At 39.9% G+C, this 23,587-nt stretch overlaps 1 protein-coding gene across 6 annotated transcripts in view; it reads right to left on the minus strand.

Annotated features, from left to right (window-relative positions):
• Positions 1–20,217: 20,217 nt before the first annotated feature.
• The window catches only part of ENOX1 (ecto-NOX disulfide-thiol exchanger 1), a 365,043-nt gene continuing 361,673 nt past the window's right edge, over positions 20,218–23,587 (minus strand). For all 6 annotated transcript variants that reach the window (XM_032203166.1, XM_032203183.1, XM_032203192.1 and 3 more), the window contains one exon: positions 20,218–20,574. In XM_032203166.1, coding sequence (XP_032059057.1) covers positions 20,443–20,574 — 132 coding nt within the window. In that variant the 3' untranslated portion in view covers positions 20,218–20,442. The remainder of the gene's footprint in view (positions 20,575–23,587) is intronic.

The following is a 23,587-nucleotide window of genomic DNA, read 5'->3' on the forward strand; positions in this document are numbered from 1 at the left end:
TTTCCCACCACATGTTAGCATTTTTACTGTCCAGTTTGCTTTCCTCCTTTAGAGCTCTCTGCCCTCAATATATGCAAGGATGCTCCGTGCTGTGGCAGTGCCATTCCACACAGCTCATCCAGATGTTATTTCATCTTTCTATGCCCATCTGAGGTAGGTGGGTACCCTGGGAAACTCGTGCATCCATGCAGGGCTCCTGAATGTAGAAACACAGTATGATCAGAAGGTGGGTGTCCCACCAAACTGAGCCAGTGATCTGCCTACCTGGCCTGCAGGATACTGCTGTGGGACACATATGTACTGATAAAAACACAACTACATGCTGGGCAAGGAGGCACCAGGCAATGGGCTTCCAGTGGGAGAGCAGTCGGCAAAGGGTTTTGCTTTGGAAGCCAAACCTTACTTCCCTTTCCCTTTTTCATTCGTTTGCTCTAACTATGGCTGTTCTCATTATCTTTATGAATGCCCCATTCCTGCACTCTGCTGGATTTCAGAGCGTGGCTGTGGAAAAGGTCTGACGTGTGCCACAGGACAGGAGCAGAGATGTATCCTTACGACCGTTCCCAAATTATCTTCATTTTGTAAAGCTGTCAGAAAGCACAGTAATGGCCTTGCTGCGGAAGGGGAGCTTTGAATGGCAGTTTGTTTTATGACTCTTAATTTATTTCTCCTTCAGTTGTTGGTCTCATGACTGACTCCTCCTTCCCTCTCCCACACACGCTGTGCAGTGCTGCTCTGCAACAGCTTTCCTTACATTTCACTGTATGCAGCCTCATAATTTTTACTGCTGTGCAATGCTTTGGCATATAGGCAGTGAGGAAAAATCTGTGTAACAAGCTCAATGCCTTAGAAATATTGTGTGTGTTGCTCTGCAAAGGAAAGAAAGTGTTTTTAAGGGGAAAATATTCAGCAGAAAAAAAAATATGTATTGTTGTATGTCACATTAATGCTGTTGCAGAGTTACAGATTCCTGTGCAAAACATAGTAGAATATAAAAAACAACTTTGCTGCTAGCAGCCTAATGGGAAGCCACAGTTCAGCTGCCATGAGGGTTGGTAGGAAAGGGACAGGGAGGAGAGAAGCCCTCAGACTCTTCCAAGCAGAAGGCGTCCTGCCTGCTTTCTTCATGTGCTTGGACACTGGGTGACTTGGATATCCTTGCAGACCCTGAACCCACGCTGAATGAAGCAGCAAGCTGTGATGGAGATTCCCCAGTCTCCGCAGGCTTTGCTTGGAAGTGCTGTCCTGCAGGCACAGATGATGCTGAGCTAAGGTGGGATGCTCTTTTTCCCCCATTCCCTCCTCCCATCGCATAGATTCCATGATGGAGGTGGGGAAGGAGGCCTATCTCCTACATCTTATCTTGCTGTGAGAAAATAGCCACCCAACTCTGCCCTGTAGTTGCCCCAAAAGCATTTTTCTTGGGAGAAAAAGGCAGTGTGGGCAATGGAAGTAGCTGTGGGCTGCCCTTGAAGCTTCCCAGAGCTCTTAGCTGGTGTGTGTGAAGATCTTGCTCTCCCATCAAATGATGGGAAGGGAGGTCAAAAGAGCTCAGTTGGAAACAATTACCAAGGATAGCAGTCGTACAGATCGATGTGCCTTTTGGGAGGGAGGAAGGGAGTGCAATTTTGATGAGAAAGGTTACTCTCACTTTGGGTTTAATCATGCAAGGTGCTGAGTGCCTTCAGTCCTCATTCATGTGGATGGGAACAGACAATCCTCTGGCTATCTGGCAGGCACGGATGCTAGGTCAGTTCTCATTCCCTTCTCCCCTGCAGGCTGTCGCTTCTCTTCCTAAAGCACGTCTTTTTTGATGTCATCTATAGCACAGGAAATTCATGAGGTTTTCTTTCAGAGTCTTTTTGTTTGTCCCCAGAAAATCAGAGTGATAAATATTTCCCTCTGTTAGAAAATAAACATCTAGGAAGAAGAAGAAAGCGAGCTGGTTTTATGCTTGCACCACCCCCTTCCCAGAATGCTGGGAAGAGCCATACAGAAAAGAACAGGCAACTTCTTAGTGCCTGGCTGCCTTCACAGGCTGAGGTTCCTCTTTCCCATTTCAAAGCACTGCTAACCCTCAGGGAGCATCTCCGAGCAGCAACCAGGCCATTTCTCAAAAAAACGGATGCAAAGCACGCTTAAAGTCAATGACATCTTAGTCACATGTTCTTTGAAGAGCAGAGGCCAAGACAAGTGCTTCTGTTAGCATGAGAATGATAGTGTTTGATAAACAGGGACTGCATGCACCTAGTTAAGATGCTCATATGCTGAGCTGTGCAATTCACAAAATGTAAATGGAGCGCATATCAGATGGATTATTTTCCAAAAGCACAGGCAAAATTACGGTAATTACTTTTCCTCCTGCTACATTATCTGTATTCCCAAGAAACTTTATAACTTCATACAGAAAATAAATAAATATTTACTTAAAAGATCAGAACAGCTGAATGAAGGTTTCCTTCACTTCACACAAAATCAGCATTTCTCATGAACAGAAAGCTGTTCTTGGAACCTGACCTTTTCACTTGGGCTATGGAGAAATAGGTATTGTCAGTGGAAACATTTCAAGGATATCTCTAGATACTAATCTAGATATTCAAGGGCTACAGTTTACCTAAACTCCTGCTTCTTTGACATGCCTTTAGGTGAAAAATGAATTATCACTGCTCTTTGTCCTTCAGCCACTGAATGCTTAGGCTCAGCTTCTTAGACATAATCACCAGTGGTATTGACAGGGAATTATCAATATGAAAGAGCCACCATTTTGATGTGAAATAAAGATTAATCTATTTCCTCAATCCACAGTACTTTTTCTCCTTTAAATACACCTGTATAGAATTATCAAATGGTTTTGGTTACCATTTGATGGTAACCCATGGCAGGGACCAACACCTGCCATGGGCAGGGACACCTCCTACCTGACCAGGTTTCCCAAAGCCCCATCCAGCTTGGCCTTGAACACCTCCAGGGATGGGGCATTCACAGCTTCTCTGGGCACGTTGTGCCCTGCCTCACCACCCTCTGAATGAAGAAATTCTTCCTTATATTTAAACCAAACCTACCCTCTTTTAGTTTAAAGCCATTCCCCTTGTCCTATCAATATACCCACTGACAAAGAGTCCCTCCCCAGCTTTCCTGTAGGCCCCCTTCAGGCACTTGAAGGTCTCCCTGGAGCCTTCTCTTCTCCAGGCTGAACAACCCCAACTCCCTCAGCCTGTCTTCATAAGAGAGGTTCTGCAGCCTTCAAATGTAAATATACATTTTTAGTGATTCACAAAGAATAAATGTAAAGCAATGGCTTTAAAGTAATAAATAAATAAATAAATAAATAAAAATCATATTCCAGGGCTGGTTCAGCTTATCAGACTCTGTAGATCACAGTGTAGTTCTTACACCAACTGGTTCTATAGTGTCTCAGAGCTTCAGAGATAAGTAATAAGTAAAACTTACAGCACTCTTGCCTCCATCCCAAATGTAAGCATTTTAACTTGTTTTACTCTCACATATGAAAAACAAATGAACAAAATTCTTGGGCACTTATATGTCCTTTGATTCTCTAGTGTGATAGCGCCCACAGTCTTTAATGTGTTTTCCTCAACATTTCTCCATGTTGTAAAATGCTGTCGTTATAACTGAGAAACTGAAGTGCAGAAAAGTTAGAAGACTCTTCTAGTGGCCTGAGAAAGTCAATAAGTGGTAAAGTATTTGAGCCATGCCTTCAGCTGGGACCTCTTCTTTTCAAGCTTACTTTTAAGGAAAATGGGTAACAGCAACTTCCATATCTCTGACCTGGGAATATTGCAGTGTCTTTATGGGATATATCTAGAATTAAGACAGCCCTCAGAGTGTTCACCTCATTTATCACATTGTTCACCATGAACTGTGAGGATGGGAAGAAGCAGCTGGGTGATGTTACAGACTTTAGCAAAAAGCCCAGAAGGACATCTGTTCTCTTTGTGACAGCACCAGGATCTGAGATTACCTCCAGTTCTTAGGACACCGCTTCAGCCTCTGAACGAACCTTCTCCCTATAAAATGCAAGTGTGCACCATGCATGACTTGAGAAGTGCTTGGAAGCTTCCAAGCTTAGTGCTTAAAGGTAGTGGAAAGCTTATAATGGGATCAGTCTAGTTCCCAAAACATCCATTTGTGCCCAATCAACACAAAAGTGCAACCTCATTCACCCAGCCCATGCCCTAAGTACACGGAACTCACGAGAAACAATGCTGTCCTGTAATACATGGGTGCAAATAGTTGGAAAAAATCTTAAAAGATATCAAGTAGATAATTGAATATCATGACTGCATCACTGCATAATCTCCTTGAAAGAGCAGCAAAGGGTGAAAAAAGCTGATGGCAATTTCTACAGTAGAGTAATTTAGCTCAGTGGCAAAGAGAGTGGTGAAGAAGAGCGAGAATATATATGTCAGTGTGGGAGAGGGTGGATTTGTACAAGAGGGAGTGCATTAGAGTATGTGTGAGTGTGGAGGAGGGTTAGAAGTGAGCTTCTCGGAATTAGGGCAAATTTGCATTGATGGTAGACCTTGCAGAGAAGCTGTGTGTGCACAACTGTATGCATTTGCACACGTTTGGGCTAGGTCTCCCAGGGTCTCAGGGTCCTTGGTGTTTTTTGAGACCTTTCAATTAAACAAATTTCCAGTTCTTGTAAGTGCAGGGGAAAAAAAAAACAAACTTGAAGATTGAATTGAAGGCTAGCTGAAGAATCAAAACCCAGAAGGTGTAGCAGGGATTTTAAGCAAGATGTAGCAATATTTTTCACTTCTCCTTCTCCTTCTCTTCTCCTTATTTTTTTTTTTCTTCTTCTTTTGAGAGTGGAAAGATGGAGAGGGAGAGATGGCAAGGTGACTCTGTTCCTATAATTGCCTGCTGGAAGGAGGCTGTCGCATTGCCAATATTTTCAAAAGAGGAAATATTTAGGGTGGGTGGGTGTTCCAGCTCCATCACTGGGCAAAAGACATATAGAGGGTCCTGTATCGCAGCGAATACAGAGTAGGAGTTAAATTGGCACAGAAGCTTCCTTCCTCTCTCCTTCACCATACTAGAGCATTCAGGTAGGCAAAAATAAGATGCTGTTTGCTATAACTCAGGGTCACTGGATTTACACAGGAGCACACTACTTCTAAGAAACCAAAGGTTCAAACAGAGAGAAATGATGTCCTACAGCAATTTAGTAGAAAATATCTCTTTATTGAGATGTGCAGTGAAGTAAATCCGAGCTCTTTATGCACACTGAATCTCTCTCCAAAATATAGGCCTGGCAAAAACTGTCAGATGTTTAGGCTCTGGTTCTTGCACATTTCTGGTTTCCCTGGTAATCCACTGTAGCAGTATTCCAGCTTTGAGACTCCTAAACACAAATTTTTGGGCTCATTTCCAGTCACTTATCTTTCCAGTGGGAACAGTCTATTTCTTACCTCTCCTACTTAGGCGCAGCAATTTATACTTCTGATTCATGCTGGGGACAACTGAGGGGAAGCTTTTATAGTGGTAATACCAATTGTCCCCTATCCCACAATAACTTTACAGTGCTTAGCAAAAACCTCGGGAGGTATGGGAACGTATGACAAGAAAATAAAGCGTTCATGTATCAGAATTGCCCTTTACATTTCCTTTTACCCCCAAAATCATCGTTAGAAAATAGAAGGTTTCTTCTAATCAAAAAAACCCTGCACAAGGCAAGGATTTTAAAGATTTGTTTATTTATTTATTTATTTATTTATCTATTTATCCCCATTTCTAAAAGCATCTTAGAGTGAGGCAAATATATTCTGTGGTCATTGATTGTAGCATGTCATCGATCTCTTTGGTCAGTAACTAAAAGACATTATGCTGACCACATTAACCTGTGGATGAATCTAACTGTACATTAAGTTGTCTGTACTTTCTTTTTCCTTGCAATCCTTTAGTGCAGCATTGGCTGAGGAAGAACAGTTTTTATTTGTGGAGTTTGTGTGGAATAGCTATATTCCCTATTTTTTTCCACAGTTAGAAACTTCTAGCACCAGCAGTTCCAACAGCCATGTTAGGATAACGTAAAGAATTAAGAAAGCCCAATAGTCCCTGATTTTAACCTTTTATATTACTTCTATTAGGGAAATGTAATACACTGCTGATATTTGGGCTGGCTGCATGCTGACTTTACAGGGCACTGCCAAATTATTGGAGATTAATATTTCTTTCAAGATTCTGCTTTCTCTTAGGATCTTCTTTAGGAGTGAAAAACATGGGTTTGATTGTTCAGATGGCACCTGATTTCTGGAAGCTTTACAACTTTACTATGCACATGAGGCAAGACAATAAACTGAAGGGTTCAGCCTTCAATAAATACTTGCAAAATAAAGACTATGTGGTTTGCGTTTCACCACATGATTTTAGTATTTGCGATAGATTTTCAGCTGTTCATGTTTTGACTGCCAATTCACTTTATCCAGAAAATATATAGAACAAGGATCAACATTGTACATCTAAGGTAATCACCTCTTGATCTCCCAAAGACTGCTTAATTGCTTCCCACTGCTGAAATGTCCTCTTGACTGTGGACTATCACAAACTCTACATATGAATTTTTAAATTGGTTCAAAGCATTAGGCCTCAAGCTGCCAACATCTCTTTGGAATAATTTAACGGTAATGAAGTTAAAGATAGAACTCAAAATAACCCCCTTAAAGATGCCAAGTCATTAACACACACTTGCATAAATTCAACTTTCAAATGAAAGCTTTTACAAGATTCCTAAAAGTTTTGCATGTTAGAGCCCAAGTATGTGCACAACTCGTAGTGATACTCTTTAAGACACAGAAGTGATTGAAAAATCAAGGCTCATTGGCCAAAAGCTAGAAGAACCTCAAAGCACTTTTTGGCTATGGATTAAAAGTAGTATTTTTATAGACTGCAGAACTAAATGGGAATTCTGTGTCTTGAACTGGCTGGATACAGGAGTGCACACCTGACTTTAAAGCAGGCACCTACTTCTGGCTAACTGAGGAGCCCCGTAGACTTGGGCTATTAACTCACTTTTCCACAGACTGTAAAGACTTCTCTGTTGAGGCCAGTGGGGATGGGTACTGGACTCACTGAAGATCTGGCCCTCGTATTTGGATATATTGAATCCTTACAGAGCTGTTTGTTTCACAGTAGATTGATTACTGGTATTTTGAGAGAGGAAACAAGCGATTGTGTACTTGGGGACTAGTTCAAACAAGTGTATTAGTAATGGTTAGCTTGTAATCAACCTCCTTAGGAGGCAGTAACTTGGCACTGAAGTTAGTGCAATCAGCCCCAAAACAATTTTTTATACTGATCCATGTCTAGCTACATCCAGACTTGTCATTACAATCACAGTCATCGATCTGGCTGTCATTTGCTGGGATGACACCACTGATGTTGGGTGGAAGGCCTCCTTATCCTCACAAGTATGGGACATCTCTGGTGCACATGTGCTGATGGGAAAAGCCTACAGCCTTTCACCATGATGGAACAGAAACTGTTTCTCAAAGTAACTGAAGCCTCTCTGCAGCTGATGAGCTTGTGGCAAAATTCACTTCCAGGACATGTCTCTTAATTTATCTTCAGCCTACCTAATGAAGGTGTGATTACTTCCAGCAGCACATCATCAGCAAGCTTCTCTTCAATGGATGCAACAGGATCCTAGAGACATGTATGTATGTGCAGATCCTAGTCCTATACTCTTCCCTAGGAACACTCAGGAGTAGAAAAATTCAACAACTGGATTAAATAAAGTAAAAATAAATAAATAAATAAATAAATTAAAAAACTTCCCTAGATCTAAGTTTGAGTTCATATTTGTTTAGTGAATGATATTATTCTCTTTGTTTCTTTGTATTTCTTGACCTTCCCACTGGCAGAACAACCAACTGCTGGCTGGGAATGTATTTTAATTTGTAAGTTTATTTATTTTTTATATGGTCAAGATAATCCTTGTATTTCTGTGACATTTTGTCATGGAGCATAGAAGCTCCCTGTGCCCCTTCCACAGCAGTGCAGGTTTCAGCCTGTTTGTGCCACTTAACAGCTTTCTTTTCTTATGTTATAGAAATCCTCTCTTTATATCAATACTTGGGACAGGTCAATCACTTTGAAAAAAAAAAAAAAAAGTTTTAGATTAAATCTAAGGAATGGGAGGGAGTTTACATGGTTTGAGCTAGCACAGCACTGTATAGGGTCATTAAAGGACTATTTTTAGAAACTATTTTCTTTTAAGATGCATTTACGATGTATATCTATATAGCTTTTCCCCTAAGTGTCTGGGACTGGAAGCAGTATGAAAAGTCATTTCATGTTTAAAATACCATCACATTCTCCTGGCTGGTGATAAATATTGAATTTGACGCTAGGGAAATACTCCTGTATTAATCTGATCAGCTTTTTTGTTTGCTTGCTTTTTTAATTTGTCCCTTCAGATTTTTTTTTTGTAACCTCTTGGACATAATTTTTTCTTTTCCTCCTCAGAGATTCTGAGATGATATTGAGTTACTTGGGAAATTAGATTTGTCAGCTTTCTTTCTGGTTGCTGTCTACATTAATTTTATAATTAAAACCCAAAGATGTGTGTCTAATATGTATGAAACTACAAAAAGCACAAAGAGAAAGTATGCTTAAGCCCATACAAAACAAGCAGTTTGACATGTGTCAATGTTATGTTTCAGTGCAATAATGGAATTTCTTTTTGGCACAGAGCTCAGAAAACCTGTAGGTAAATCAAGCAAAAACTCATGTATCTGAAAATTAGTCTGTAATATTTGTAGTCACAGTCAGTTTTTGCTAAAACATTCAAATACAAATTAATGGATTGCTGGATTGGTATGCACTACTACATCCATTACATATGGTGCACTTTGCATTTTAGGCAGGGATAGGGAAAGAGAAAAAAAAAAGTTATTTTTTATTAGCTTGTTCCTTACTTCTTTGGCAAATTGGATGGTTGCCATTTACATGTGAATTTGCCCTATGTATGAGATTGTCACATAACGTGGATTGATAGACATATTTCCTTTGCGAGAGAGATCTCCTATCCACATCTTTCAACTGCACTTCCCCAGGTTCTGGTTATTCAATAAATTTAAAGCAATGGGAAATGTGCATTTTCTTTTCCTCTCCTTTATTCTATAATTATTATTCACTACATATGTTAGAGCAAGCTATTTGCTTTGTCTGCAGCACCACAACCTTTGTGTGACCTGCCTCCTCTGGAAGTGTCAGGAATAAATCACTGTGTACGTGTGTTGGTTGTGGCAGCGTTCTGTGCTGACAGACACCTTCAGTGAGTGGTGTTGGTTTGGGGGAGAAGCAACAGCAAGGGGGTTCTCTGCAGATTTAGGAGCACCTGGGCAATAGCAATCATGGTCCCTACCACTGAAAACCTTGCTAAAAGTGTCAACACTTACCAGCTGTTCCTTTGTTTCACTAAAATTGGAAGGCCTGGGGAGGCTGAGCAGTGATCTAGCATTTCCACTGAGGCATATCTGAAGAAGGTTCCCCAAACTCAGCATCTGCTGAACAGGGTGCTAGTGCAGGATCTGGGACTGGACTGAGCACTAGATCTATCTGCTCAAGAGCCTAAACTGAGATGAGACAAAGTCACTGTCACAGACACATTCCTGCCCTCTGTGTTTTGAATAAAGTCATCTCTATGGACATTGTAAACCTTAATCTCCTTGCATCTACCTGTGATGAAGACCAAGTGCTCTTTCCCCACTCTTGCTTCCCCTCAGCTAACTGCAGTATCACACACCTTGTCATGATGCCTGAAAAACAATGTCCTTAGCGAAAGATGGAAAGAGGGAAAGATGGAAAGATTGCCCCTCTTTGAGCATGGTTGGACTGTGAAGGGAAGGTCCATTCCTTTTTTACAGAAGCTGCTGAGGGGAGGATGGATTCTGCCCTTACCTGCCTGAATGCCAGCTTTGTAGCCACTTCCCATGACCAGCCATAAGGCAGGAGCCTTGAGTCCTACCTTGCTGTCTTGAATTTAGATGTTGTGGTAAGGTCAGTGCCTGAAGTTAGGTACTGGTAATCCATGGTTTTAGTAAGGCACAATAGTTCAGGTTTCCTCTTTCTCATAGCTGAACTAAAATTTAAGTAGCTGGTAGCTTTTTGTCTGTTAGGACAAAATGACTCTGAAAAGGCAGCCTTTCTTCTTTCAAGATTAATTCATATTACAAATTTATTTAAACCTTTATGGGTTGTCAGTTGCAATTTCTCATTCCTTACTTCTTCGTAAATTGTATGGGTTGCTATTTACATGTAAATTTGCCCTGTGTATGAGACTGTCATTATTATATTACATGGATTGATAGATATTTTTTACTTTGCAATTCCCCTCTACCCATATGACTTCTAGTAAAATAAACAGAAATTATGTAATGAACAAACAGAGGTGTGATTTGCTGAGGAGATGAGAAGCTTTAGGTGAATGGTCTTGAGCTCACACAGACACACACCAACCTGTAGAGGAGATAGTTTTAGAAACATGTAACATCCTACTCATCTACATGTATGTGCTATACTTCAAGGTCTGGATTAAAGCTGGACAAAACCTTACATAAAGTGATGGAAATGGAGCACTGTGACATCTTGCTTATCCAAGAGTTCAGGAGATAAAGTAATCATCTGCACAAGTGAAATCAGGCTCTGTTCTCCGGGCTATAGCATGAAGTGATGAGTACCTCCAATCACAGGATATTCTGTGAACTTAGTCTAATGGCTAAAGTCTTTTACATCTTTAGCTCTCTCTGTCCCCATTCCAGTTAAAATCCTGGTATTAGTGGTTTAGACTTTAAAAGTGAATTCTTGTTAGGAATGCGCACCATCTGTCTGGGTTTAGGAGTGTTTCTGAGTAGTGTTAATATCAGGCTCAGTTACAGATTCTCTTGTTCTCCTCTTTTTTTTTTTTTTTTTTTTTTTTTTTTTTTTTTGGTGACAGCTCTCATATGCTCAGTGGTTCAGAAAGCTGGGGGGCTATGACCTAGCCCAAGTCTGTATGTTGTCATGTAATACATCAATGATTAACAGGAACTTTTTAGTAGTAAGTTATACTTCTATGACATGGCCCAAAGTGGTAATTTCCTGACATCTGTAAAGGGAAAAAAAAGCCCTGGTACTCATGTATAGCCTTAAATTCTGTGATTCCATGAAACTTGTCAATCTTATGCTGAGATGCAAAACTGAGACTTCACATATCAAGAGTTATTTTCTCTGTTACTCAGATCTTGATGTGTGTTGTTTAGCTGGGCTCTTGTGGGATTTTGTGTAGCTTTTTTTGCCAGCCCAAACATTCTCATTCAGTTTGTTTCACAATGCATCAAATAAAGAGAGTTAATGAAAACCTTATTTTAGATTAGTTACACAGAAGAACAGTAGCATTGATCTTGGGATTGCCCGCAAGGGACCTTTTTGTAACCTTCACAAAGCTTTGAATTACTCACATGACTTAAGCTCTGGAATAGTTTTTGCTTTCCTCTGAGCATTGCTGTATGCTTGGATTGGGGAACTTGGGACAGGTATGAGTCAAATAGTTCTGGACCATCAGCTGAAACCTTGTTTCTGGAAACCTTTTTGCTGCTCCATCTCCTTTAGAAATCAGCAGTTGAAGCTATCTCAAGGCTTTTAGTGAATTTAGGAAAAAGAATTACAGAATAACAGAATCACAGAATCATCTAGGCTGGAAGAGAGCTCCATGATCACCGAGTCCAACTTCTGACCTAACACTAACCAGTCCTCCACTAAACCATATAAACTAAGCTCTACATCTAAACATCTTTTAAAGACCTCCAGGGATGGTAATTCAACCACTTCCCTGGGCAGCCCATTCCAACGCCTAACAACCCTTTCGGTAAAGAAATTTTTCCTAATATCCAACCTAAAAGGTGAAAAGGTGTCCAGGTTTTCTCCTTTATTTATTCATTCATTTATTTATTTATTTATTTATTTATTTTTAGTTAGGATCCACCCACTATTGCTGCAGGTAATTCATAATCTCCTGTTGATACTACACCTTCCTGGCTGACTGGAACAATGCATGAACTATTTCAAAATAAACTTCTCAGGAGAAGACACCCAGTGGCACCATATTATGTGACCTGGAAGTAGTAAGAGGAGGGTACTGAGCTGCAGAGAGGCTCTACAAATACAGATATCATGTTTTCTGTGTCCAAACTGGCCTGTTCTCTGTTAGCATGGTTATCTCTGCACGATACTGTGTGGCATCGCTAGTTAGCCTATGACAAGAAATCTTTGACCAGATCCACCTAGTTTACCCTCCACCATCTTTATCGTGGCTATGTATAACGGAAAATTTGTTCTTACCACTCTTGAAAGACAAAGGGAAAGTTGAATCCTGAATCCTGAACATGTCTAAACTCCTCGCTGGTTGCATGACTGATATACACCAGTGAACTTTTGACCATCAACCTGTGTCTTATTGCTTTAAGTAAAAGCTCTGCACTGCAGAAAAGCAGCTGTTTTGTGCTGCATGAACCATCGCCCACTTCCATTTCACCCAGATACACACCTCCATGTTTTTCTTTGGATGTTTGAACTGCACAGCCCAGAAAAAAAAAAAAATCAAAGAAAGGTTCTAAATCCCATGTTATTCCAGCTCTTGACTGTAAATCTTTAAAACAAAAGGGATTTCAGCCTCCACTCTGAAATCCCTTCAGAGAAAGAATAGTGAAGTTCTCATAAATGGTAAGTCTTTTTATTTCATTGCTGTTCCAGTTCTCCATACTAACCTCTGTTTTAAGATTAAGTCACAGCTACCAACTAAAGGGTCTGGTTTAGACTTAAAAATCATCTCAGAGCACTATGCGTGAACTGAACTATGTGAGATCTTTTTCCTTCTCTCTAACAAGATGAACCACTTTGCAAGCTATGCAATTCCAACCCTTCTGTGCTTATAGTCAGTGTTAAGGGGGAAGAATGGGGTCACCAGGGCATGCTTCTTCACTGTGCCTCAAGGAAGTCTGGCTTCCCCTCCTCAGTCACTGGATAACTTTGTACTTGGACAGTAGGAGATCCATTTTGTAGATCAGAGGTTCCAATCCAGCCCTGAAACTAAACTTTTAATGAGCAAAAGTTCTGTGGCCTCAAATCAGGGTCAAATGTGCATTCTGCAGATGTCTCATTCATCTGCAGTTTGCATGTATGAGGCAAGGATTTCATAAGGATGGAAATGAAACAGCAAGCGATTTCTGTACATCTCTGCTGGGACAATATTAGACATTTTTCCTGTCCTGCCCTGTGGACAAACAGAAAGTCTGTTTCCAGAGCTGCCAATCAAGAACTTCTCAGGGTAGGAAATTAATTTCAGAAATCTTCTGCTGTTGAGCCACCATCTGGCTTGCTTCTCTGTTGATATGTTTCATTGTGCAAAACAGGCTCCTACTATCCTCCCATAAAGCAGTTCCTGCCTGGTAATTCTGTATCAACTCAGTTAGTTTTGGATCGATGGCATGATGTCACCCATGGTGGTTCATCTTCTGAAGATAAAAGTGTAGGTTCAGCTCTGATGAGATTTTAGCTTTGTCGTCTCCATCTAACCAAGTGACAAATCCCAGCAAGGGTGACAGTCAGTCAGAGGAGGGGTATAGGGCAGAAATGGCATTCTGAAATCAGTTCTGACTGCCTGGTAAATGTTTGCTTTCCACGAGCAAATGTCCTCGCTGGCCTTCAAGGACAAAGAAAGTTTTCTCTTAATGTCACCATGCTTTTTCAACCCGTGAACTGCAGAGCTGGAGCTGCAGGTTTTTCTTGCATGAGGGCTCCTCTGCTATTGGAAATTTGTATGATTTGAGTAGCTCATTTATGGGATAGAGCTGCCTGCAGGGTGATTTTGGAAGGTTCCTCTTTAGAGAGAGACTCAGACATAACACTCACCTGACCTGACCCCATGGACAGAACCAACTAAGAAAACTCAAGAAACCACAATTCATTCAATGCCACCATACTTATAAATCATAAATCATAAAATGATTTGTACTATCAAATCATTTGTTTTTTTTTTTTTTTTTCCCTGCTCCTCCTTCTGGTTTATAAGAGGATTCTGAGATGTCCTGGGATTTTTTATCTTATTTTTATTTTTTGATGGAATGCCATGTTCAAATAAAATTCCTCCAGTCTCCTCTACTTTTAATCCAATTTTATGGTGTTCTGTTCCTCCACTCCCATTCCTCTCACAAGCATACCATGTCTCCCCCCTGTGAAATGCAAGTCAGCTTTTAACGTCAGCACACAGATCTGCAGAGTGTACAAGTTTTCCACCCTTCTCCCCTGATAAAGTACAGACTAATCAGCTGTATTCAGTGAGGAGCAGTGATGAAAGCAAAAATGCATTGGAGGGTTAATTTATAAATACCGCACCTCTCATATGGGAATTGTTTTTTGGGGGGAAGGTTTTAAAGAAGAGAAAACTTACCTAGATAAGTGTATAATGCTACTATACAGAGCTATTTCACAGTAACTACTTGAGAATGAATCCCTTTCTGGTCTTAGAGACCTGGAGTATTAGAAGTCCTTTAAATTCATAGCCTACCTTCTTCCAAATTAACTGGTCTTTGCAGACAAGCCCTTGGCTAACTTATTCTAAAACTCTGAAATAGACAAACCCATGTAGATGCCAATGCCCAAGGGCCTAACTCAGCCAGCTTTTCACATTAAAGGCATTATGCCTTGTCTGCCTCAGACTTTTAAAATGTATCAGCTAATATGTGCTAATGACACACATTTAAACCCTAGTCTAGACAAAGCCTGTGCGATTGCCCTCTGAATGCTTGATGTGATCAGCTAACATCCTGACAGCAGATCTGATTACCCCATTTTAATCACATAAGGCTATAAACATCATGGAATTATCCAGCCTTTCCTCCTGGTAAAGAACAAATCCCGAAGGCCCGTGCATGGGAGCTAAACCCCAAAATGCCCTCAAGGGGCGGGACCTTTGCCCTTACACAAACAAGCCTATCAGTAGGGTTTGAAAAACCAAGCTTGGCTTACAGAAATACACCAACGCAGGGGAATCTGTTACACCAGGAGGATGAATAAGATGACCTAACAGTGATTTACTTGTACTGCCGCTTTGACATTTGTGATTAGCTAACAGCCTGATCGGAACAGGAGGTGGAGAGGTGAGCAGGAGCAGAGACATGACTTCACGTCTGTGTACAGCATTGATCAGGCTAACACTCCTAACTGCTTTGCTGGGCACATTTTAAAACAGGTGCTGAAAAATTGGAAAGGATATTAAAAAAAAAAAAAACTTTGCAGAAGGGAAGAAAAATACTTTATAGCAAAACACTTAAAAGCTCAATCTGTTTAGTTTATGAGAAAGAATACTGAGAAGTAAGTAGACTACAATATATAAATATCTTCACAGGGAGAAAATATGCAGTACTAAAGGATTATTAAATCTTGCAGAGAAAAGCAAAACTGTCTAGATGAAGCCAGAAAAAAATCAAGTTAGGAAGCAGGGACAGAATTTGGACAATATTGACCTCTTCTAACAATCTACCAGTCAAAAAAGTATCTTTCATATCACTTGATAACTTTGATTACAGCTAGGTGTTTATATGGGAGATGTATTTTAATTAACTGTATGCTTTTGGAATCACTACAGAATTAACTGTAACATGGTTATGATACAAACAGTCCAAGCGGATGATTTCTTTTGGCCTTCAATAGAACGTCTTTAGCTGCACATGAATTGGTGAGAAGTACTCACCAGCCATAAGTCTGAGAATTGATTATAATACTGCATTGCTAGAGTTGCATGAATGCTATCTACTAGGTTTAAAGGAATACATATTATTTTTCCTCTTTCTGCCCCTCAAATATCCCTGTTGAGAGGGAGTATGACATTGGGCCAGCCCATTAAGTCTGAACAGACACAATATTTATTACCCAGTGTGAGTCACAACTCTTAAATCCGTTGTTCCTAAGCACACGTTTGATTTTGTTTACAAATGAGGATTTCCATGTATTCAATGAGTTTCTGTGTTCAGAATATCTGTACCTTCTAAACATAATTTCCTGATTTGGCTGCTTTTTCAGTAGACTTGTTTTAGAAACACTCAATTTTAATTTATTAAGTAAGACCAAGCAGTCACATTGACTGTGCTCTCAGAGAGTCTGGGAGAAGCAGCAGATTCCTGCAGATCTTGTCCTGCTTTATTGGCACTTAATGCCAATAAATGTAGGAAGATGGCAGATTCAGCAAAATGGGTAGTCTATGGTGCAAAGTGAACATCAGTCCTATATCAGATCTGGGTACTCCTGGAGGCACAGAAACAATGTATCTCCCAAACCAACCAATTCCTTTCCCCCTTCCTCTACTCAAACCTTTCCCTTCTCAAGTCAACTCACATTAGATCAAATCATTTGTGTTATACTGATGATGACTGTCAAAACCATTCTGATTTTAAATTAAACCATGCTTGCAAGACAAGAATTTTAACTTGAACAAACCACCCAGAATGCTTTCAAGAAGTTTTCTTTTTTTCTTTTTTCTTTTTTTTTTTTGGTCTCCAGAAACCACAGTCTTTTCTGTTGTGTAACAAAATGTAGTTACATACTTCTTGATACAGGATTTTCTGTTAACCTCAATATTGCTATTCCATAAGTGCATGTGATGGTCTGGCAGTTGTGAACATGCAAACTTTGCCTGAAACATGCACACTTCAAAATAAATAAATAAATAAAAATTAATCTTCACTATCTGCAGTAGCACAAGCTAGTATTAGAAGTTTCTTTTTTACTAATTTGGATAATACAGTCTTCATCAAACAGTGTGAATAAAGTGCTGTTTATCAGGGAGGGTGCACTCATGTCCCTTGAATGTGCAGAGTGAAATGCACATTAGCCCAGGAGGTTTTGAACTTTGTTTCTTAATCCTTCAGGTGGGAAACAAACACAGTCCAGCACAAGGCTGTCCCTCTAAACTGATAAAAATCAACTCTGCTACTACTCTAAGACAATTTAAAGCCAAGGGTGATCTAAAAAGCTCTCACAGAATAACTGGAGTTCAGGACAATCTGGCTCACAGCTCTCAGCAAAATACCCTAAGCATGTTTGCTCAACAGGAAACCAAATCTTCTCCTGCATCATTAGTCCCTACTTGAGAAGAGGGGACACTGCTACAACCTTCTGCCATAACTTGCAGTTTCATGCCAGGCCATTGCACAGTCTTACCTAATGAGCTCGTGTTTAGCCTGATGGTGTGGTGTCTTTGGCCTCTCCTTCCCTTGTTTTCCTTCCAACTACTGTTGTGAGGCTCCTGTTAACTGTAAATTACGTTGAGTCTTTGTCAAATAAGTGGCCCCCTTCAACCTTACTCAACTGGGGAAACCCGCTATGGTCTTGCACTGCCTCATCTCACTGGGTACAATTTAGCCACTCTCTGGGCTATTTAGAGCAATTCTCTGGGCTGTGATGGCATCAGATTGACTGACACTACTGCTCAGATTAGCCAGCTAAAGAGTGCATCACTAGAATTTAACACTGGCTTCCAGAACATAACTGTCTTCTCCATATATCAATAACATATCTGCAAGAGATATTGTTCAAAGGTGGCTTGCTTGACATTCATCCCATGGTACTGTTTTCAGGACTCTCAGGTAGAAGCCCTAAGAATCAGCACCAGAATATTTCAGCAGCTAAGCAATGGAGCTGAGCATTTTCATCCATTTTCTCCCAAAGCCATTAAGCACATGACTTTAAAGCCAATTTGGGGGCCAACCTAATGACACCAAGTGATCCATTGGTTTCGAGGTCTCAGCTGATACATTACAATATGGCAAGACATCGCATTCTATCTCGACCTAAAGTTTAGGTCTTTCATGATGATATCTAAAGGCCAGTCAATGAGGTTCTATTTTAGCTGGTACAAAATAATGACTAAAAATCTACTCTTAAAGCACTTACAGTCTAGGAAAAACAGAACAAAAAGAAAGAAGGAAAGAAAGGAAGGAAAGGAAAGGAAAGGAAAGGAAAGGAAAGGAAAGGAAAGGAAAGGAAAGGAAAGGAAAGGAAAGGAAAGGAAAGGAAAGGAAAGGAAAGGAAAGGAAAGGAAAGGAAAGGAAAGGAAGGAAGGAAGGAAGGAAGGAAGGAAGGAAGGAAGGAAGGAAGGAAGGAAGGAAGGAAGGAAGGAAGGAGAAGAGAAAGCATGAGGGTTACAAGGATTACAAGGGTTACAACAGTCCTATCAGCTTTAAATATTTTGGGGCTATCTGGGATAAGAATTTTGTGGGAGGGGAGATGAGCTAAAAGGACAAAAAGGAGAGCACGAGAAACGGGAAGACGACATAATATAATGAATAAATATGGCATGAAAAAAAGGTGAGGTGAAAGTTTTCTCACATCTCTTTTCCCCAGTCTAAGTGCCATCCATACACATTTATGTTACAGTACTTAAATAAGAGCTGTCAGACCTAACACATTTTTTCTTGAATTATTCATAGGTCTGTATGATCACAAGAGAAGAAAGAGTAGCTATTTGGATTAAACTAGTTAATTTTCATTAACATAACTGGCATATAATTACTAGTTTCACCTAAGTAACTTACCTTAATACAGCTCCTGCAGCAGCCATAATAGAGGTGTATGTTCTTTAAAACATTTTTGGTGTGTAAAGGCTGAAAGCATAATTTTCTTCCATAATAGACCCGCTAAGCCTCTTTCTTTTTCCCTTTTGTACACAACTAACATTTCATATAATATTTCCATATTTCAGGTAGATGCCAGAAGAGAAATAGGACCTAAAGCAGTAATCACTAACAGCCATGTAAGAGAGTTCCTTCATGACTAATTACATTTGACACTAATTGCTGTTTATTGAAGAACCTGAGTGAAACATCACTCTGACATGTGTCTGGATACTCTCTGCATCTGTTGCAATTTGCCACATTTCCTGCTGTTGGTGCCCCAGTTTATAGGGTTGACTCTCTTGTGGCCAGCTCCTCTGCCTACACAGAGGTGTGATTTGGAGAGGGTTGCTGTTTCTTATTTAGCACCGTGCTAAATGCTGTACTGATGCAGTTCTTCAAAGTAGGGCTCTGGGAGGAGCCACTCCTTCCATACTCACCTGGCTTGTTTTATGCACACACTTACTTCAGCTTTTACTGGCTGTTATAGGAGTGCTGGAGTACTGTGTGTTTGACAGTAAATAGTAAATAATGATTCAGGTCAATGTCCCTACTTAGGAACACCACCAGAAGTTATTCCATTCCTTGCCTGGCCAAAGGCCAGAAGCTTTAGCTGGGAGTTAGAAGGAGCAACTAATTGGATGCATTGCCACTACCCAACACCACACTGAAAATGAGGTTTGTTTTTAACCTGGCTGCCCTTCTGAAAAACAAATGAAATCTGTTCAGATAAACAAAACTCCATGCTGGTGTTTCTTCTAGCAATAACTTTAGCTATTTTAATTATAGCTAATCTTGCAAGCTCTTTTTTTATTCCAAGTTAATTTATCCAAGTTATCTATGGCTAATAGTTTAGAACAAGGACAAATGCCAGCAGACTCTTACTGGGTTGGTAATTATTCAAAAAACATCAAAAGAAAAACTTGTACAAACAGTAAGGTAGAAGTCATATTTATTGATAAAAATTAATATATCTGCTATAAAATTTGTAACAGTAATGCAACTGAATATTTATTTTGATGCATAAACCTGAATGTTACATACCAAATACAATACAGTAACACTGGTTTCCTCCTTATTTACATGTTTATGAAAATTGATATGCAATCCATGTTAAAAGAACTTGTAATGGAGAATAGTTACATTAGAAAAATAATATTCTTGATAAAGCATTCTCGAGGACTCCAATCACATTTTCAGGCCTCTTTCAATAAGGCAAAAATCCCTGGTACAGCATATAACTTAATTTACAAAATACAATAACTTCAGACACATCTTCAAGTTTTCTTTTGGTATGCTTTCCCTCACTGTAAAATTACTCAGTTTTCTTACTAAACAGAAAGAACTTTCAATAACAAAACTTAATGAGTTCTACTACATATTACATACACATTGCTGAGGCTTAGCGACCACAACCGGGCAATCTTTCTCTTTAACTGTTTGCTCAATGAGCTTTTCTTAGATGTAGGACATGTAGTATTTTGAAATCATTATGACTGTGGTATCTTTCTTCAGTTTTCATAGGAAACAGATCTGTCACATTTTGAAAGTCTTTTTTTTTTTTTTTAATTTTTTAATTTTATTTTAGGAACTGGTGCACAACTACAATTTCCACTCACAAGAGAACGTCACAAATGTAACTAAAATTAGGCTTGGATAACTTTGAAAACATACTACTATGTGCCAAAAACCAAATTTCTTACTTTAATACTTTATAACCCTGCCATGCTCTAGGAATTCTTCTTCTGCATAGCTTCATTACTAGTCACAGTCAGATAGTTTTAATTCCTTCAAAGGCACAAAACTTCCACCTCTTTTCCAGTGTTGCTCCTACACCAGTGAATTCTTGTTTAAACATGCGTGGCAGTCTCATTAAAAGCATTTCTATCTCATTTGCAGAGATCTGGGAAAGACAGAAAGGTAAAATTAAAGTGAGAAAACTGCCCTTTGGACTGGAAAGAGGAAATAAGCTAAAAATAAAATAAAATAAAATAAAATAAAATAAAATAAAATAAAATAAAATAAAATAAAATAAAATAAAACAAAACAAAATAAAATAAAATAAAATAAAATAAAATAAAACAAAATAAAATAAAATAAAATAAAATAAAAATCCAAGGCATGTGAAAACTCTTCCTTCTTCACTCAGCTCCATCAGTTTTCTCTTGCAACAAAAAACTAACACAGAGACATTATTTTTAATCTGCTCACTTTTGTTTGTTTGTTTGTTTTGTTTTGTTTTGTTTTTACTTAGAGTTGACCATCTCTGGATCTCTGGAGCCATTCTCTCCCAGTCTGGCCCAGTTCAGCAGTCCCAGATAAATGAGTAGTGAAGTTCCTGACTCAGCATGGCTCAGGATATTTCTACGGTCTTGAAACCCTAATAACTGGTCACAATCCTAATGGGAAAAATGTTCCCACTGCAGAAAATACTTCCACAAAAGCAACCTTTCTCATACATTCAGTAGAGAAGTCAAAAAATGAGTGGCCATGGAAAATGAAACTTTCTATTTTGTAGCTACTTTTTTTTTTTGGAAAGTGATGGTCATGCAAGGAAAAGTGAAGAAATGTATTGGTTCTGCCTGTTGTCTACAGGTATCTCCATGGTTTAATAGACTTCTCTAGCAATGCTGATATTTCTGCTTATTCACATTTGTAGGACACTCCCAAGATGGAAAGTTTCATTTTCAAAGCAGTGTATAAACACAGAACACACTAATTACACCTTATTACACCCAAAGGAAGTGAGAAAATATCTATCACCTTTTATTTTTCCTGAAGAGCTTAGCGAGACAGAAAGATTAAATGATTTGTTAAGGTGGTGCTGAAAAATCTGTGTTGGAGGCAGTCAGTCTACGGCCCCAAAGTAATCAGGTCCATCTTTTACGTACTCTTATGGCAGTAATGGATAGCTGGTTACCTTTGGGTAATGTGTCTGAGCTCTATACTGAGCCCTCAGCCCACATGGGTATGCTGACCTTATCATTCCTGTTCAGGTGAGGAATGACAGGCTAACCATGGAAAGTAATTGAAATTAATCTCTGAGATTACATCTCAGGATTGTGCTATTAAAAAGTAATTTGTTGCTACAAGCAGTTACTTCCAAAATAAACCAGTGAGGTCAAATTCTGAAGCTTGTGTTCATTATGCAGCAGGGAGGTCGAGTGGTAGCTGCAGGGGCTGGCACTTTGGTGCCTTGGAGGGACTAAGACAATGCCTCATCCATTGCAAGTTAAAGGCTACCTGATCCTGGCAGCCTTGCAGAAGCCAACAGGCTACTCACATGACTAGAAATTCACAAAAAAAAAAAGAGCCCACAAACACACAGAAGGAGGGGCTGCAGCAGCAAAGGGGGAGGCAGCTGAAGGGCTCTGCAGGCAGAAGCAATGAGCAGTGGTGCTGGAGCCCAAGGAACTGGTGTTCCAGTTCATTGTTGTTAGTTGAGACAGAGGGAGCTGGAGTGGTCAGCGAGGGGGAAAAGCTGTTAAAACTTAGCCAAATACAATATGCTAAGGAGTGATTTGAATGACTGAAGAACTTGGGCAGACTGGGTGCTGCAGGAACTGTGGCAGAAGAGGAAGGGCTGCAAATACAGCTGTGAAGCTCTGGTTATATCAGGGCTTGGTAAAATCAGATTTTTTAAAATTTGAAATGCAGTAAGTCCTCACCTTTTACTACCATCCTTTTCCACTACTCCTTTGTTTTTATGGCTAACAATGGATTTCAAAGCACTACCAGATCTGAGCTGTCATGGCCTGAAGGTAACGCAGACAAACTGCATCATCCTTCCTCACTTCTCTAGGCAAACTCACTTATTTCCAGTGGGCTTCTAGCTCAGAATCTCTTCTGCTTATAGAGGATCTCCTCTGCTTCATAGAAACAGAAGGATCCTCCAGAGGCATGAAGCAGCCCATCAGAGCAGTTGGAAGGTGATACTGGTTGTGGGTCACATTGCTGGAGGAAGTGGTCAGGAACAGAACATTACCAGGATCAATGGGGACATCTCTAACAAGCACCACACAAGGAGTGCTGCTCATATTCTGAGCCCAGGTGCACCTCATGGCCGCCTCCTGACTCCATGTTGCAAGAAGGTCTGGGCAAGCAGCATAACCCCCATGTTCAGAAGAGATATTGGCAGATCTGGATCAGAGCTGCGGCTAATCTGGGGATGACCCCTTTATCTACCAAGTATCTCATGCAGTCTAGTGTCTTGCAGAGCCCTTGTTTGGATCTGAGAGTAGCATTAACCTGATCAAAGCTGGCTATTTTAAAGCTGAGCTTCTCACCCTTGACTTGCTTACCATTCAGCAGAAAGAAATAAACATGTACAGGGCTTGATTCATCTCATCCTACAGTATTTGCTTAAAAGTCAGTGTCTTATTTTATGGGTGTGTATTGGCTATGGACTGTAGAAACTGATGCGTTAAGAAACACTTTTTCATGCTATAGTATGGTGCCATCACATTTGTGTTGGCCACAGCTTTCTGAATTTAGCAACAGGGCCAGAAAATTCCTTTTTGAGGCTCTTTTGCTTCTATGTTGAGTCAAAGGATATGTATGTTTCACAGTCCACTTACGTGTTCATAAAAGTTTATGTTCAATGTGACCCTAGACTAACAACTTTTAGAAGAATAGGGAATTATCTCCTAAAATTCTGTACGGTTTAATGGCCACAGCTACATCTGCCTCTTGTTCTGTTTTCTTTCTCTTCAGCTGTATTTCAGGATCAGTATCATGAAATCAGCTGCTAGTCTTTGTCATTTAAAGCTCTGCTCTTCTTTTCCACAAAGAATAGCTAACCAGAGCAAGGCATAGGACCTCAACAGAAGTAGGTGTATTGTAATTTGCAAATGAATAAAGACCGCAAACCCCCAAGCCCCATATCCCATTATCTTTCTAATGGAAATACACGAAGA

Source organism: Aythya fuligula, chromosome 1, assembly GCF_009819795.1.
Source record: "Aythya fuligula isolate bAytFul2 chromosome 1, bAytFul2.pri, whole genome shotgun sequence".
NCBI lineage: Eukaryota > Metazoa > Chordata > Aves > Anseriformes > Anatidae > Aythya > Aythya fuligula.